Below are 12,307 nucleotides of genomic sequence, written 5' to 3'. Positions count from 1 at the left end.
GTGAGGGTGGAGACGCCGATGAGGACGAGGACGAGGTTCAGATCCTGGAGGACGTCGCGTGTCTGGTCTTTCTCGATGATCAGTTCGATGGCTTTGAGAGGGGGATCGCGGATGAGGAGAAGATCCTGGCGATCTTGAGGAAGACGTGGGCGAAGATGGGGAATAGGGGCAGGGAGTTGGCGTTGGATATGCGCATGAGTGGGCGGGCTAAGGAGTTGGTGGAGAAGGCGTTGGCGGGGGGTTGATGTTGCTGTCTGTCGTCTGTCTGTGTGTGCGTGTTCATCTGAATCTACCGTCTCGCTAGGGTTTCGGTGAGCCGCCTGCGATAATGCTGGTGCTGGTGCTGCTTGCAGGTGCTGCATTTTGCACACGAGCGGCTCTGGCTGGGAAGGGAAGGGGAGGGAAGTGACAACTACGTGGGCCTCATATACGCGACAGGATCTTCTGTGTCTACTCCTCTCTAGTAGGGGCCGATACAGGTCCCGAGACTGAGCAGCCCGACGAAAGACACAGCCAACACAATTCCCAGGCACATTGAGCAACTCTTCCGTCTCCACAGGCGAGAAGCGAGCCGGTGCTGCTCATACGCCCATGCATGGGGTTCAGATTTGGGCTTCCCGAAGGCGAAGGGGCCTTCGAAAGACCCTCTGCCTTGGTTCTTGTCCTATTCGGACGGGCGCATCATTTCGCCACTGCCATGTCTGAGAAACAGACTACGGGGCAGCAGATCCCCGTCTTCTCAGAGCCAGCATGAACACCCAGAGGGAGACTAGATACGGGAAAGAGTGAGACGAGTTTGCTTTGAGAAAAAGAGAAAAAGAGAGAGAGAGAGAAAGAGAGGAAGAGAAAGAGAAAGAGACAAAATTGAGTGGACAGCAATATATACGTTCCCCCTCCCCCTAACTGCTCTACAGCCTACCATCTCATCACCAGGAGCCATTCTCCGCGATATACTCATCCCAATCCCAACGAGGTCTTCCCCACCCATGTCTCCCAACTCAACAACTCCTCGCCCAGTCCATCCCATCCCTTCATCTATCCCAAGGGGGGGCGGGGAGACCTTCCCGCTTCTTCCAGCTCCAACAGTGGAATTTCACGCACCGCCCTCCCGCTTAGCATACTCGTCCTCGATCCTCTCCTCATACTCTCGGTCCGCCTCGTCCTTTGTCTTGGTCGTTGTGACTGTACTGCTCCTCGTCTCCTTGGTCTTGGCGCCGATATTCAGACGACATGGTTTCGGTGGTTTTGGTGGCCAGGGTGTTGGCTGCGCTGGTCAGGTTGGAGGAGGCTGAGGTTACGTCTTCGGATTGTTGGGGTGGTTGGGTCTGGGATTGGGATTGCGATTGCGATTGGGACCGGGTGGAGGTGGAGTCGGAGGCGGAGGTGGTTGTGGAGGACATGCTGAGAATGTTTTGGCTTTGTGAGCGCGGGTTGAAGGAAGAAGAGGGCGGCGCTCTTGAGTAGTGATGCTTGGTCGATGTCTTGGTGAGAGGAAAGAGGGTGAGGCAGGATTGTACCTGGTTGCGGTCGATGCAGCTCTACAGCTATGATGGTAAAGGACGGAAGAGAGAGTAGAAAGACACAGAGAGAGATAATATGATGGTAGTAGTAGTTAAGATAGGGAGTAGCAGTGGTAACTCTGGTAATGAGGTAGACTCTTGGACTCTAGAACTGAGAAAGGTTCTGGCGGTTTTCCGTTGATCGTGAAATGTATTATGTACCCGTGTGGGTAGGTGGGGTGAGATAAGTTGCAGTGACGGTCCGTAGGAGAGGTTGCGATGTCGCAGGAGGACTGTGAAATGAAGGATATAGCTGCTCGAGAACCCGGCCTGTGAGAGCGATTGCGCTGGAAGTTATGAGATGTGCAGGAAAATCCGCAATGTTTTATATGACAGCTGATGGGATGCAAGGCCGAAAGTCAAGAGTAAAATGGCGGGGCGCCGAGGAGGATAGGCGGCAATAATGCACATCAATAATGCACATCGATAATGCCCATCAGTAATGCCCTCCGGCCCCTCCCACGCATCGGAGGCCGGGCACGTGAGCAGCCATTCTATTCCATGGCCAAGGCATGAAGAAAGCAGAATCATGGCATGAAATGTACGTATGATCCCAAGTATTGCCGGAGTCTCTTCGAGGAACAGCAGCAGCAGCAAACACCTGCTTCAGGCCCAGTAAGGAAAGATGGACGTTGGTCGAGGTGGATGATTGGGTAATAGGTATAATAGGTATAATGTCTATTTCATACCTGAAAAGGCAACACGCGTAGACCCAGCCCTCGATCAGCCCTGGCCGGCACAGTCAAGTCCCAGCAATCATCGTAGAGTAGCATGCCATACCGCATTTGCCCTCAAAGCAACCGTTCCATCCAGCGTGTCCTTCAACCCCCGAGCCCTGTTGTACCCACCAATGTGCAAGTGACTGTCCTCCAGCCGAGATTAGACCCAACGCCAATGGATCCGAAGTCTTTTCGTTTGGGGTATTGTCAACGCCGTCCGCCGTCCGCAGATCGCAACACGCACACGCAACACGCGTCAATAAAACAGATCAAAAGCTACTAAATATGGAAATAGCCTTATATATAGATAATACAGAATGCCCTGGCCGGCACAGTCAAGTCCCAGCAATCATCGTAGAGTAGCATGCCATACCGCATTTGCCCTCAAAGCAACCGTTCCATCCAGCGTGTCCTTCAACCCCCGAGCCCTGTTGTACCCACCAATGTGCAAGTGACTGTCCTCCAGCCGAGATTAGACCCAACGCCAATGGATCCGAAGTCTTTTCGTTTGGGGTATTGTCAACGCCGTCCGCCGTCCGCAGATCGCAACACGCACACGCAACACGCGTCAATAAAACAGATCAAGCAACCTCCATTCGTGGTGAGGTCACCTTTCACCGGTCGCCTCCGTTCCAACCACCAACACCATAGCTAGATGGTCCGCGGTAGATTGTGGCTGGATTGCCGAGAGAATGATCCTGCCAAAGAGTGGTCAGTCGGGTTCAGAAGTATCAGTGATGATACTGCTGTCACCAACCTTCTTCCGCTTCTTCCTCCCTGGACCATGACTTCCATCTTCACTATTAGATAGAAACCCCTGGTCCATATCCACATTCTCGTCATCCACGAATCCATCACCGTATCCCTCAAAGCTATTGTCGGCATAGCTGCGTTTCTTGCCCACCCTTCGTGGTCGGACGCCTTCCCCAGCAGCGTGCGACATGGTCCTTACAGCATTTCCATTGATCTGTGGTCGCTGAACCGCACCAGATGGGGCTTTCCTGCCGGCTGGGTCCGGTACCGGAGGGGCTCTAGGTTTTTCATGCCCCAACAGGTCTTCCCAATGCTCATGATTCTTCATCCGGCCAGGCTGCAGAACAATCGCCTTGTGCACTCTTGCTTCCAAATCACGCGTGACTTCGATCTTCTTGCCCATCACCTTACTGGCATGCCACGACTCTTCGGGTTCGAGCATCATCATGTTCAGACTGCTCCATTGTCCTTCTGGAATTTCATCTTTCGTTGGCTTGTTCCTGCCGGCCAATGCAAAGTTCTTGATCTGCCCTTCATAGGACTTTCGTAACTTGTTGATTTTCTCATGCGTGACCGGATCGGTACGGGCGACTTTGGCATGTAAGCCGCTGAGTCCATACCTGGACAGTAAATGTTGGCCAGGATCAGGTCGGACGCGAGGAAGAGCTAGTTTGGCACATGTCAACATCAGATTCTCCGAGTGGCATAGAATTGGTGCCAGACAAGCAGGGAGATCTTACCCGACTTACAGAGATGAAAGGTTTCGCCGACATTCTTCTGAAGCTGTTCAAGGCTCAATTCAACTACTGCAGGCTGGGTTGCCCTGTCCGGTACTGGGGATGGCTGAATGCTTTGTATAGGATTACTGCCCTCTGCCATAGGCTGCTGATCAGAGGCTTGCGATTCAATCTCCTTTGGCCAAGAGATACTGGCAGGAGATCGAAGATGATGATCGAGATCATGATTGGACCGGTCGTGTATTCTGGTAATCTCAGAAGCAATCCTCTGCCGTTTGCTGATATGTTCTTCATCAAACTCGTCTGGCACTTTCCTACTGCGCCCGATAACACTATTATCGGGTGTCGGGAACGAAGTTGTGGCTGTTATCGGCTGCTGCGATACCTGTGTAGACATGGGGGTGGAGGTTGCAGGAGATGGCGATCGCTGCGCCATAGTCGACACCGACGATGCTTGTGTTTCTGCGAAAGATTGGCCATAGCTTTTCGTGGCGACTGACATAAACGGTGGGGAAGGCGAATAGGGCGTGTATGCAGGGAAATGTGACTTGGTTCCCTCCTTGACCCCTTCGGCTGGTGGAGAGGGAGGTGACAGAGGTATCGCCGGGTGAGGCCTGTAAGGCTCGGACATGAAAGGCGTCGTCGCGCCCTGTGGAGATTGCAGACACGGCGATGCTCGCTCGAGCTCACTCGAGATTTTTCAGTCGGTCGCGTTGAGGCTGGTCGTAGTGTCCGGCTGATTCGCAGCGGGGTGGCTGATCGAGCGATCCTCGCCCGTGCTGGCTTGAACTTCACTAGGAAGCTGCGCACCTGTGCTAATCCTGCCGGCAATCATCCAGTCGTATACTTCGCTCCGGAGATGCTGCGTTGGTCGGGGTGGATAGGTGAAGCAGGATTAAAGGCTGGGGATTGTTGGGCGAGAATGATACTTACAAAGAGATGTCTGAAACTAAGCGAGCACGGCACTTCCGACCATCACGTGACCCTCCACCTAGGGCGCGCCACATGGGCATCTCCAACCAATCAAATTGCTTCTTTCTCATTTGTCGGGATGTGGGAATCGCAGTACCACTGGCAGGGAATTATGGAACACTCATCTACCATTGAATTATGAGGCGTCAGACAACACTTGCACCTCTGACCAAAGACAGGACTATTGTCTAACTGGGTAGCCCCACGATCAGGGGTCTCAGTCTGTGGAGAAGCGGTCAACCAGCTTCGGTTCCGCCAGCTCGAATTTATTGAATGATATCATCCTCGTAAGGTGCTATATCCGAGGTGATTCACAAAGCCTATGTGATCCTGTTGACCGTATAGCCCGCCTCATCACAAGTTTGTTGGATGGGTTAGTAGATCCTGGCTTTGACATCGTTGCTGACCGGCTACAAGGAGTGAAGCACTTCTAGCAGAACTTGGCCGAGGATGGCACAAGAGCCAGGCGACAGGCCCAAAGTGTATTATAAAGATGATTTCTGTGTCTGCAATTTCATTTGGAAGAGGGCTGCCTATAGCCCACCCCAGGATGTTGGTTGACGGGTTATAGAGAGAGCTTCATGGTTAATATTGGGAGTCTTTTAGCATCACTGGCGAATATGGGAGGCAATATCGAGACGTAGATGGCGTTTCACAGTGAGTCATAAAGCCGTCGCATTCTAGCTGTTTTATTTGGTCCACTCTGCGCCTATTTTCAACACACCCTCTCTGTCTTTAAAAACATTGGTTCGGACGGGCGCGAGAATTACATCTGGTTCACTATCGCTTTATCGAAGCTCCGTCTGTTAAGATAGGTAGGCTCAAAGCTCGCGACGATCAGCAAGAGTCTGTTGCTTCAGTCGAAGTTGAACGATTCTGTGAGCCTGAACTCTCCATAATCAGAAACAATCTGCAAGGTCGTTCCTGGTTGTGAGGGCCTCTAATGATGAGATCCTTCTTGATAAGGCACATACGCAGCCTCCATTCTGCCCTTCAGTGTCAGCTCCGGTCCCAGGTATGCACTCAAGACTCTTTACCATACATGATATTACTAAACTTGTAATGGCCAGCAAAGTGGCTGGGTAAAATGATGCCATTTACTCATTGCCAGACGTCGAATGACGCATGTATGAAAGAGACCTCTCAGTACTGCATCTTTGCGTACACTGATATCGTGGTCTTGTGGATGTAGGTTTCTAGAGAATGTTCCCAGTGTAGAAAATGGCTGCGTCGCTCATCCGGTTCGACACATCTGGAAGTTGATCTCGTTCGAGCGCAGCCATCAGCTCAAGCTGTTGTTGCTCGCTCAAACTTTGCATCTGTTGTTGCGGAGGGTTGTAAGCTTGATGCATATACCGAGAATACTCATCTCCAAATGAGCCCAGCCAGGGTTTTGTATCCATCGCCACATCATTGTATCCCGCAAAGTCTGATCCGGACGAGACCGTAGTCATGTCCGAGCCCCAATGTGTGAGGCCAGGTATTGTAGCCGGAAAAGCATTGTTGACCGAATTCGGATTGAAGTCAGGCATGCCATAATTCTGAGCGAGTGGCACACCGGACTGATGAATAGGCTCATCATTTGGTGTAGCCAAAATCGATGATTGCTCGAAAGTGGATAGCTTCGAGCCGGGAGTAGCGTATTGTTGGCTCTGTTTCGTACCCGAGGGATCACTCAGATTAGTACCATTTCCTAGATCCTCGAAAGAGTCTGTCCCGTCTGACGGTGTCGAGCGCGTATTTTGAATGTTCACGTAAGATCCATCGTAGGACTCGCAACAGGCCAAAGACAAATGTGAAGCAGCCAAGGATGGGGGTTGAGGGCTGGCAGGACTGTGAGATGGAGCTCGCGAAGACAGGGTTGACTCATCCTGTGTTGATGGCGGAGATCGAACAACGTACGATGCGTCACCTGAGTAAGCCGTCAGGCATCCTTCAATGAGGTTTTGATACAGTTGCAAAGCTGACTGAACACCAGGCCATCTCTCTGACGTGTGGTTAATGGCATCGAGCGCTGTGTCAATGTGGACCTTGACTGTCTCTATGGGATGATGCCGACGTATTGCGTGGTATGAAAGAGACCACAGAATTGTATTTAGGCCCATGAAGAGCATCTGGGTGAAGATCCATGTCAAGTCAACAGATTTAGTAGCAATCTGTGTGCTCTGCATATGGATGTTTTCAACGCTAGCGTCAAAGCACATCTCCGCTGCCTGCTCCGATGGCTCTGGTACTTGAGGCGAAGGTCGATAGAGGAAGACTATCATCGTGTTTCGTCTTGAGCGGAACCTGAGGGGTCACTGTCAGCGCATCCACATAACAAAACATGCGCCCGTCACCCAATTTCGAGATTGCTAACTCAGAAAATGGCGGATGGAATCCTTACCAACGCTCGCTGACTCCACTGCCCTCGTCATTCTTGGGGCAATTTGCCACCCAATCATCTATTTTGCACTGCATGCTATTGAACCACGGGTCCTGATCGTTGACCGGTCTATCGCGTTTCTTGAGGTATAAGGTCCGACGGATCTCAGCCTGCAGCAGCCTCATCTTGAAGAAATGAATCGAAATGCATTTCTTCATCACAGGCTGGTGTCCCGGGAGGAGTCCTTCAGGGGTAATGAAGCGGTCATCGCAAAGCTCGAAGAAGCCGACGTTGATATGGTCGACTGTAGTACCAAACGCACTCGGTCTTCCCAAGGTATGCGCTAAACCATATTCCATGGAGGTGATGATCCAAAATAGTCGTCTGCGCATGTCTACTTCAAGGGTGTTGAAATGAATACCTTGTGGCCCGTCCTTGATAGTCCTCTCCTCACACAACCCCAGCTCCTGACAGAGTCGAGCGGCAAGACCAACGACCCAATATGAAGCCGTCCTGGTAGGCGTCAGCACCGAGTATTGAGCAATGAGTGCTAGGCATTGCAACGTCGAAAGATCTTTCTTCCGTACGGCGGACTCGAGGTAAGGGAGAGCGGACAAATAATACGAATCTGCAAGGCCTGCGTATTGAGTGTCAAGTTTCTGCATACTGATCGCGATGACGAGTCTCAATTGAAAATTCAAAGTGGCATCCGCGGACCCATGATACACAGTTCGGATAGCGTGTTTGAAGGTTGGTTCATGGAGTAGAGGTAACATATATTGAGCTTTGGCCATGTATATATCGACTAGTTGATCCATCAAATCGTGTGTCGGTAGGTTTGGCGCTGCTACAGAGCTAATCAGAGGATACACTTTGGATGTTGGCTTTCCACTCTCGCTGTCGAACTTCTGCTTGATTTCTCGTGCCGTAGAATCTGGCACAATTTCTCTTATGCTCTTCTTCACGGTGTTGTGCTTCGCAAGCTCCATAACTAGCCGTGTGATGCCAATGCCGCTGGATGGTCCCAGAAACCGATACTCATCATTCTCATTGAACTTGATCATGCCTGCACCACGTATCATAGCCTCCGCATCCGGCACATGCTTTTCTTCTTTCTCCAGGGCAACCAGCTCCGCCTGGAGTTGCCTGATGTTTGACTGTAAAGAGGTGATGTAAGTTCTCGGGATGATTCGTTTCTTGCTTGCATCAAAGTATTCACATTTGGCACTGTTTCGCTCACAGGGGTCGCATCGTGGTAGACCGGTGTCACATTTTGTTTTCCTCTATCAGGAATCAGATCTTTCATATGGAAACGTTACACGGGGTAAGGAATAGCCTGCCTGTCTGCATCTCACGCACGCTGTCACTGTATGAAAGACCTTGTCGTGAGCGACACCAGACTGGCCTCGACTAGAACTTAGGCTCGAAGTTGTCATTTGTCTGGGGGCATGATTCGAGTGAGCCATGGCCAAATACATTTCATTGAGCGTTACAGCGAAGTCCGACGCCGCTCCAAGCTCTTCCTGGGAGTGCTTGCATTGCTAGCCTTGGGCGCGTGATGCAGATAAGGCCAAGTAGTCGACTTTGATGGAGCATATGGCTTGGCGAATGGGTATTAATACATGTGATTGTGTCTAGAAGGAGGCCGTTCACAGGTATGAAAGAATTGATGTTTGAAGGTGGTCCAAGGGTCCCCAGCAACTGGCTGAATGAGCAGCTAAGGATGCCTCCGCACATGCCTGTTGTCGCTCACTAACGAGTCGTCATTAGCCTCCAAATGACTACTACGTGATTGGTTGGACCCGGGTGGAGAAGACCTAAGCCAATATAAAGTGGGGACGCTTTTGCAGCCCTGTGGGGGGCGCTTTCAGGCCGCTGCAGACCCCACACTGCAATTGCCCTCCACTATGTCGACATCTTGTTCCTCAACAGCCACAGTAGTCATGAGGAAAGAGCTTCCACTCTGTTCGTACGACTCACCTCTCACTTCATGTCTTCCTGCAGGACTTGTGGCTGCATCCAATGAAAGAATGTCGTCTGCTGATAGTCCTTTTCGTATCTTTCTTCCTACTTTCCACTAGGTGAGCATTCGAGAGGACTGGGGATTCTCGAGAAGAGCGTAATAATGAGTTGATGAGGACTTGACCACGGTATGTAAAGGTCACCTGCCTCCCGTCTTTCTATCTATGTGGGTTACTTCGAATACCTCTTGCTTCCCTCCCTCCCCCTTCAGCCCAAATTGTGTCTTCGACGTGGTGCTTTTGGCATCCCGTATTTATTTCACCTACCGTTTGTAAAATTTCTGATTTTACTGGTGGCAATATTCATTGTCGGTCGACTGCTCATACCCTGTCATTGCTAGTCACCGATGGCGAAGGGAGAATCGATCGAGGCGCTACTATCACCCCAGCTTCGTGTCTCAAGACCGGTCGCTGCATGTTCGAGATGTAAATCAGCGAAGATCAGATGCGATGGAACGCTTCCTGCTTGCACAGCTTGTGAACGTGCGGGTAAGGCCGACAGTTGTTCCGGGGCGAATGATGAGTTTGCGAAAGGAAAAGAGAGGAGCTATGTTGCTGCCCTGGAGGCTACTTTGGAAAAACTGCAGAGGCGTGTGGCCGAGACCAAAACCTTGCAGGCCACTGACCCGAGTCGACGAGATGCAGTGGCGGCGTCTCACATGCTTGACCCTGGTCATACTTTTCCGGCTCGACGGATAGCATCCAGTGGTCGAGTGCATCGTAAGGAGGCATCGGATGTTGACAACTTGGTAGGAGATTTTGGCTTTCTTTCTGTCAATGCTACCTCCAGAGATTTCCACGGCTTTACTGCAACCACGTCCTTTGCTCGGCTTTTGCTGGCTGTCTCGCAGACTGGGGACCCTGGACATGCTGACCCAGAAACTCTGCCAGCTCGCCACTTGATTACACCAATCATTCACCACTACCTGGATAAAATGTTTGTGCTTATGCCGTTCTTCTCTGAAACAGACTTCATAGCTTCTGTCTCTGCCGTTTATGCTGATGCTGGACGGCGTGCCAAACCTATGGACAAGTGGATGGTTCGAATGGTTCTGGCAATAGTAGCTGCCGACCGGTCTAGAGACAAGGGTGATGGTTATTGGCGAACCGCACAAGAACACGTCTCTGTAGCTCTTGAATACGCCGACGAGGTGCTACATCCTGGCTCAGTTGCAGGCATACAAGCCATCCTACTTCTCGTTCAATATTCGATGCTGGATCCAGACATGTTTTCATGTTGGCATTTGATCGGCTTCGCTTCACGCGTTATGGTTGATCTTGGTTTGCATAACGAACCAGCCGCCGAGATTCGCATGAGCAAAGACGAAATCGAGATGCGGCGGCGAGTATTCTATTGTGTCTATACCCTCGACCGCAGTATTAGCATGGCCTTTGATCGAGCCTTCTCTTTCACGGATGATTCCGCTTCTGTCAACCTTCCAGTAGTTGCTGGTTCAACCGGATTGCCAGAACCCAGTGTAAACGAGACACCACAACTCTTCCTGAGGTCTTTGCAACCATCATCGTACCTTTTCAACATACGACGAATACAGTCTTCGTTATATCAAGGGACCCGTATGTCCAAACGTTTGGAATGGCCCAGCGCGGCAAGCTCAGAGTACACCAAGTGTGTGCTGAATGACATACGGTCTTGGGCCTCTAGCATTCCTAAGACTTTGTCGACCAACCATACTTTCTTATTCCACCTAGAATCACTTTATTCTCAGATCATCGCCCTTGCTCCCTCTTGCCGCAATCCGAGCATTCCTGAACTTTCGAAGATTTTGATATTCGAGTATGCGATTCAATACACCGACCTATTACACCCGATAACGCGAGAACACAAGCGAGAACACAACTGGCACAGTTTGTTCACATTGATTGACATTCACCGTACCAACTTTATCGGTCGTCACTTCTTGGATGTATTGTCGACAAGCTTTGATAGTATACTTTCTGGTATAAAGCCACGCGAAACAACACAGTCGTCCCCAGAAGCCAACGACTCAGACTTAGATACTTCGCCTTCACCATCGTCAGATGTCTCCCATTCCGCCTCTCCTCTCGAGAACTCCGCGCGTGCTATTAGCTGTCTAGCTAAAATCATTGACATTTTGGCATATGCGGAGAGACGCTTTGGCGGCACCTACGGCTTTCCCAGAAGATTTTTCGAGCGCGAATCCGCAGAGCTTACGGATCAATTGAAGCTGAAACAGCAGGAGCTGGGAACAGTCCAATACATCACGGGTGGACCACCAGGACCCTCAGAGCCACGAGTACCACCGCAGCCACAGCAGCTACAAGCACAAGCCGAACCCCAAGAAATAAATCCTATGTTACATCCCATAGGTATGGAACCTGTGGTTCCATTTCCGCCGGGCCCAGCCGTCAGAGCTGGTGCCCATGACTCCGACATCGGAGCGGCGCGGGCATCGTACCATTTACCACAAGTACCACCCCTTCTCTCTGTCCCTGGACCCCAGCCTCGATATCTGACCTTTCAGCAGGCTTTGCCGTTGGAGACGAGAGTCGAGGAATCACCGTCGGGATGGTTCCTCAGTAACGGGTCACCTGGTAATTATGGACCTTTGGGACCATATACGGTCTATGTACCGCCGGCGAATCAGCCCGGAAACTTTCTGCCTCCGCCCCCAGAAACGAACCTGCTGCCCACAGACTATCAGGGTCCGTGGACGGGTAACACATCTATGTCGACTGGTGGACAGGGATCGGAGCCAGGACAGAGCATTGGAAGTAGCCAGTGTGGAGGTTGATTCTGCGGAGAGACAGTCTCCGACGGATACACTTCTTTAAGCATCAGCAGGTGGAGCCATTGAGGCTGTCTGACTAGCCTAACACATTACCGGAGTAAGTTCTTCGCAAAGAAAGCGGCCGCTTGTACGGTATATGTTGATCCTACATAGGTAGCACACATCTGAGTTTGTGGATTAGTGGTGCAGATGGAGGACTACGAAGCGCGTGATTCTGCCCCAACAACACAGCCGCACCGCAGTTATTTATTACCTGGTATACATTATATATTCGTTGTAATGGAAAAGGCATGGCAATTGTAAGGTCGCTGCTGGCTGCTGGTGAGGGTAATGATTCCGGAAGCTGGCCGTCGGGGAAGACAATGCAAGTACTCAGACAGTCAGAAGAGAGGCCGGCGGAAAACAAAGGA

The 12,307-nt window shown here is 51.2% G+C and overlaps 4 protein-coding genes across 4 annotated transcripts; 1 reads left to right on the top strand and 3 right to left on the bottom strand.

The window, feature by feature from the left end:
• Positions 1 to 1,093: 1,093 nt before the first annotated feature.
• Positions 1,094 to 1,400, bottom strand: EPUS_04106 (uncharacterized protein; the record flags this gene model as incomplete). Its single annotated transcript, XM_007802720.1, has 2 exons — positions 1,094 to 1,264; positions 1,299 to 1,400. 2 exons carry the CDS (start codon positions 1,398 to 1,400, stop codon positions 1,094 to 1,096), a joined length of 273 nt encoding a protein of 90 aa, XP_007800911.1.
• A 1,492-nt stretch (positions 1,401 to 2,892) lies between these two features.
• On the bottom strand, positions 2,893 to 4,399 carry EPUS_04105 (uncharacterized protein; the record flags this gene model as incomplete). Its single annotated transcript, XM_007802719.1, has 3 exons — positions 2,893 to 2,976; positions 3,036 to 3,697; positions 3,781 to 4,399. The coding sequence occupies 3 exons, from the start codon at positions 4,397 to 4,399 to the stop codon at positions 2,893 to 2,895; spliced, it is 1,365 nt and encodes a 454-aa protein (XP_007800910.1).
• A 1,537-nt stretch (positions 4,400 to 5,936) lies between these two features.
• On the bottom strand, positions 5,937 to 8,571 carry EPUS_04104 (uncharacterized protein; the record flags this gene model as incomplete). Its single annotated transcript, XM_007802718.1, has 3 exons — positions 5,937 to 7,029; positions 7,127 to 8,388; positions 8,461 to 8,571. 3 exons carry the CDS (start codon positions 8,569 to 8,571, stop codon positions 5,937 to 5,939), a joined length of 2,466 nt encoding a protein of 821 aa, XP_007800909.1.
• A 902-nt stretch (positions 8,572 to 9,473) lies between these two features.
• On the top strand, positions 9,474 to 11,900 carry EPUS_04103 (uncharacterized protein; the record flags this gene model as incomplete). Its single annotated transcript, XM_007802717.1, has 1 exon — positions 9,474 to 11,900. One exon carries the CDS (start codon positions 9,474 to 9,476, stop codon positions 11,898 to 11,900), a length of 2,427 nt encoding a protein of 808 aa, XP_007800908.1.
• Positions 11,901 to 12,307: the final 407 nt, after the last annotated feature.

The sequence above is a fragment of the Endocarpon pusillum genome, assembly GCF_000464535.1.
Source record: "Endocarpon pusillum Z07020 unplaced genomic scaffold scaffold176, whole genome shotgun sequence".
Lineage (NCBI taxonomy): Eukaryota > Fungi > Ascomycota > Eurotiomycetes > Verrucariales > Verrucariaceae > Endocarpon > Endocarpon pusillum.
This window is presented reverse-complemented; position numbering and strand designations above follow the sequence as displayed.